The sequence below is a fragment of the Salvelinus sp. IW2-2015 genome, unplaced genomic scaffold (genome assembly GCF_002910315.2).
Source record: "Salvelinus sp. IW2-2015 unplaced genomic scaffold, ASM291031v2 Un_scaffold3189, whole genome shotgun sequence".
NCBI lineage: Eukaryota > Metazoa > Chordata > Actinopteri > Salmoniformes > Salmonidae > Salvelinus > Salvelinus sp. IW2-2015.
The window spans coordinates 45531-48492 of record NW_019944476.1 but is presented as its reverse complement, the minus strand read 5'-3'; the positions used below and the strand labels follow the sequence as shown (position 1 = coordinate 48492).

The following is a 2962-nucleotide window of genomic DNA, read 5'->3' as shown; positions in this document are numbered from 1 at the left end:
GAGGTGGAGGGTCACTGCGACAGGAATTCGCCCTCAGAAGAAGCCACGAGTACGATGCTGCAGGACATAGCTGAATGGGGGTGCGTCTGAGAGAGGCGCCAGCGCCAGTGAACTCGGGCAAACTCCAGCACATACAGGCTGGAGGCCACGGGTCAGTTCGGGGAATCTGTTAGACCTTGAGGGCCAATTGGTTTTGTGCTGTCTATCTCAAATTAAAAAGCGGCATTGTTGTGGTTATTTCCTTAGTCTGATCCAGGTGCTGTCTCACCGTAACAATGACCATAGGAGTTGCAAGCGCACAAACCTGTGTGGGACACCAGCTAGGGAAATAGAAATCGTATTGGCTCACATTTTCTAATGGGACTGTCATTAGCCTAAATGACTACAGGACGGTAACTCATAAGTTAAAGTACTATGTGGAAATGCGTAGATACAATGCCAGTTTGGCAGAAAAGCTGGCCAGTTTCAAAAAAACGTTAAGATAGCTACGCCCAACACACCGTCCTCACGGCTCAACATACCGACTCCGAGGAGTTCCTGCCTTCTAGGGCCAGAGTTCCTTGTCCAGTGTCTCTCGTGTCATTTGCCCATCTTTAGATTTCTCTTTTTATTGGCACTGTCTGCAGATTATGGCTGTTTCTGTGTGAAACTCTTGCCTTAGAAGGCCAGGCATTCCCGGAGTCGCTCTCTTCACTGTTTGACTTTTAGTTGACTGGTTGTTTTGCGGGGTGTTACTAATTTAACTGTGAGGCTGCTTAATTGAGGGCTTTGTGATGGCTTCGTGTATTTCTCAAACTAGACACTCTAAATGTACACTTGTCCTGCTTGCCTCAGGTTTGTGCACGTCGTCGGCTCCCACTTTCTCTTTTTATTCCCTGGTTTAGAGCCCAGTTTTGCGCTGTTCTGTGAGGAGTAAGTAGTGACCAGACGTGTATGTATATCTTCACTGTTTCTTGGCTATTTCTTGCAGTGGAATAGCCTCTTAATTTTCTGCAGAACTAAGAATTACGACTGACGTAGTTTCAAGAGAAAGCTCTTTTTTTCTGGTCATTCTTGAGTTGAGCCTGTAATCGAACCCACAAATGCTGATGCTCCAGATACTCAACTAGTCTAAAGATGGCTAGTTTAATTGCTTCTTTAATCAGAACAACAGTTTTCCGCTGTGCTAACATAATTGCAAAAGTGTTTTTTAATGATCAATTAGACTTTTAAAATMATAAACTTGGATTAGCRAACACAACGTGCCATTGGAACGCAGGAGTGATGGTTGGTGATAATGGGCCTRTGTACGCCTATGTAGATATTCCATAGAAAATCTGCCGTTTCCAGCTACAATAGTCATTTACAACATTAATAATYTCTGCACTGTATTTCTGATCAATTTGATGTTATTTTAATGGYCAGAAAATGTGCTATTCTTTCAAAAACAAGGACATTTCTAAGTGACCCCAAACTTTTGAACYATAGTGTACATATACTGCCTCATCTTTTTGATTTATGGAAAGTACCTCGCTAAGTGTTTAACATTCAGTTCCACACTCATGTTTCTCACCCTGATGAGTGAGATGTTTGACTGTTGTGGTGGATTATTCACAGCTCTATACAACACCATAGGCCTACACACACACACATTTTCGTTACAGTTCATCACCTTGGGCCGCAGGTTGGCATTTATTGGGATGACTCATGTACTGGAGGCAGCGCTGCAGAGTGGTCACTAGCTGGCACAGCCAGTCATAATAGCAGATTTTAAACCTAACCTTAAATTAAGACCAAAAAGCTTATTTTCTTTTTTTTTCATGAATGTTTACAATATAGCCAATTTTGACTTTGCAGCCTGCCCATCTAGTGGAAATCAGTTTCACATAAGTAATYCATTGATGTCAAAGGTGATTTGTATGTCTGGAAGTACAAGTTGTTCGTTTCTCAAATTAGCGTTTCGCTACAAACWGATTATTTCTTGTTGAAACTTAGACAGACAGAGGCAGACCACTAATATCATATACAGTACCAGTCAAAGGTTTGGACACACCTACTCATTAAAGGGTTTTTATTTATTTAGACTATTTTCTACATTYTAGAATAATAGTGAAGACATCAAAACTATGAAATAACACATATGGAATCATGTAGTAACCAAAAACGTGTTAAACAAATCAAAATATATTTTATATTTGAGATTCTTCAAATAGCCACCCTTTGCCTTGATGACAGCTTTMCACACTCTTCAAATTCTCTCAACCAGCTTCACCTGGAATGCTTTTCCAACAGTCTTGAAGGAGTTCCCACATATGCTGAGCACTTGTTGGCTGTTTAACACTTTTTTTGGTTACTACATGATTCCGTATGTGTTATTTTATAGTTTTGACGTCTTCAATATTATTCTACAATGTAGAAAATAGTACAAATAAATAAATAACCCTTGAATGAGTAGGTGTCCAAACTTTTGACTTGTGCTGCACATTACATTTAAATACTTGTAATTTAGCAGACGCTAATCCAAAGTGACTAATTACGCTTTCAGTCTTCTGACAGTGTCCCCACTCTCTCTTCACCTTCAGAACCAGATTCACAGCAAGCTGATTGGGCGCCATGAGGTGGAGAGCGCCGCCATGCAGGAGAGGCTGCAGCAGCTGGCGGGCCAGAACAAGGGGCTGCAGGCCCAGCTCACAGAGATGAAGAGGAAACAGGCCGAGCTCGACTGCAAGGTGGGGTAGAGGCGGAGGGAAGGGGGAGGATGGAGGTAGCCAATGGTAGCGTTGATATGTGTGGAATAAGTGGGCTGCAGGTTAAGACCGGAGGGAGAGCAGGGATGAAGGCGCAGAAAGAGGGAGGGATGGAGAATGGAAGCGGGAGGAGAGGGGGAGTGGAGAAGGTAGTGGAATAAGTGGACTGACTGCCAGGTGAGAAGAGAAGGTGGTGGGAGAAAGATAGATAAAGGAGAGGGTGGGGGAAAGATAGA

At 42.8% G+C, this 2962-nt stretch overlaps 1 protein-coding gene across 1 annotated transcript in view; it reads left to right on the top strand.

Moving 5' to 3' along the window:
* LOC112075480 (EVI5-like protein) overlaps positions 1-2962 on the top strand; it is a 40216-nt gene that overhangs the window by 31986 nt on the left and 5268 nt on the right. Inside the window, 1 exon segment of the mRNA XM_024142479.1 lies at positions 2562-2708. Coding sequence (XP_023998247.1) covers positions 2562-2708 — 147 coding nt within the window.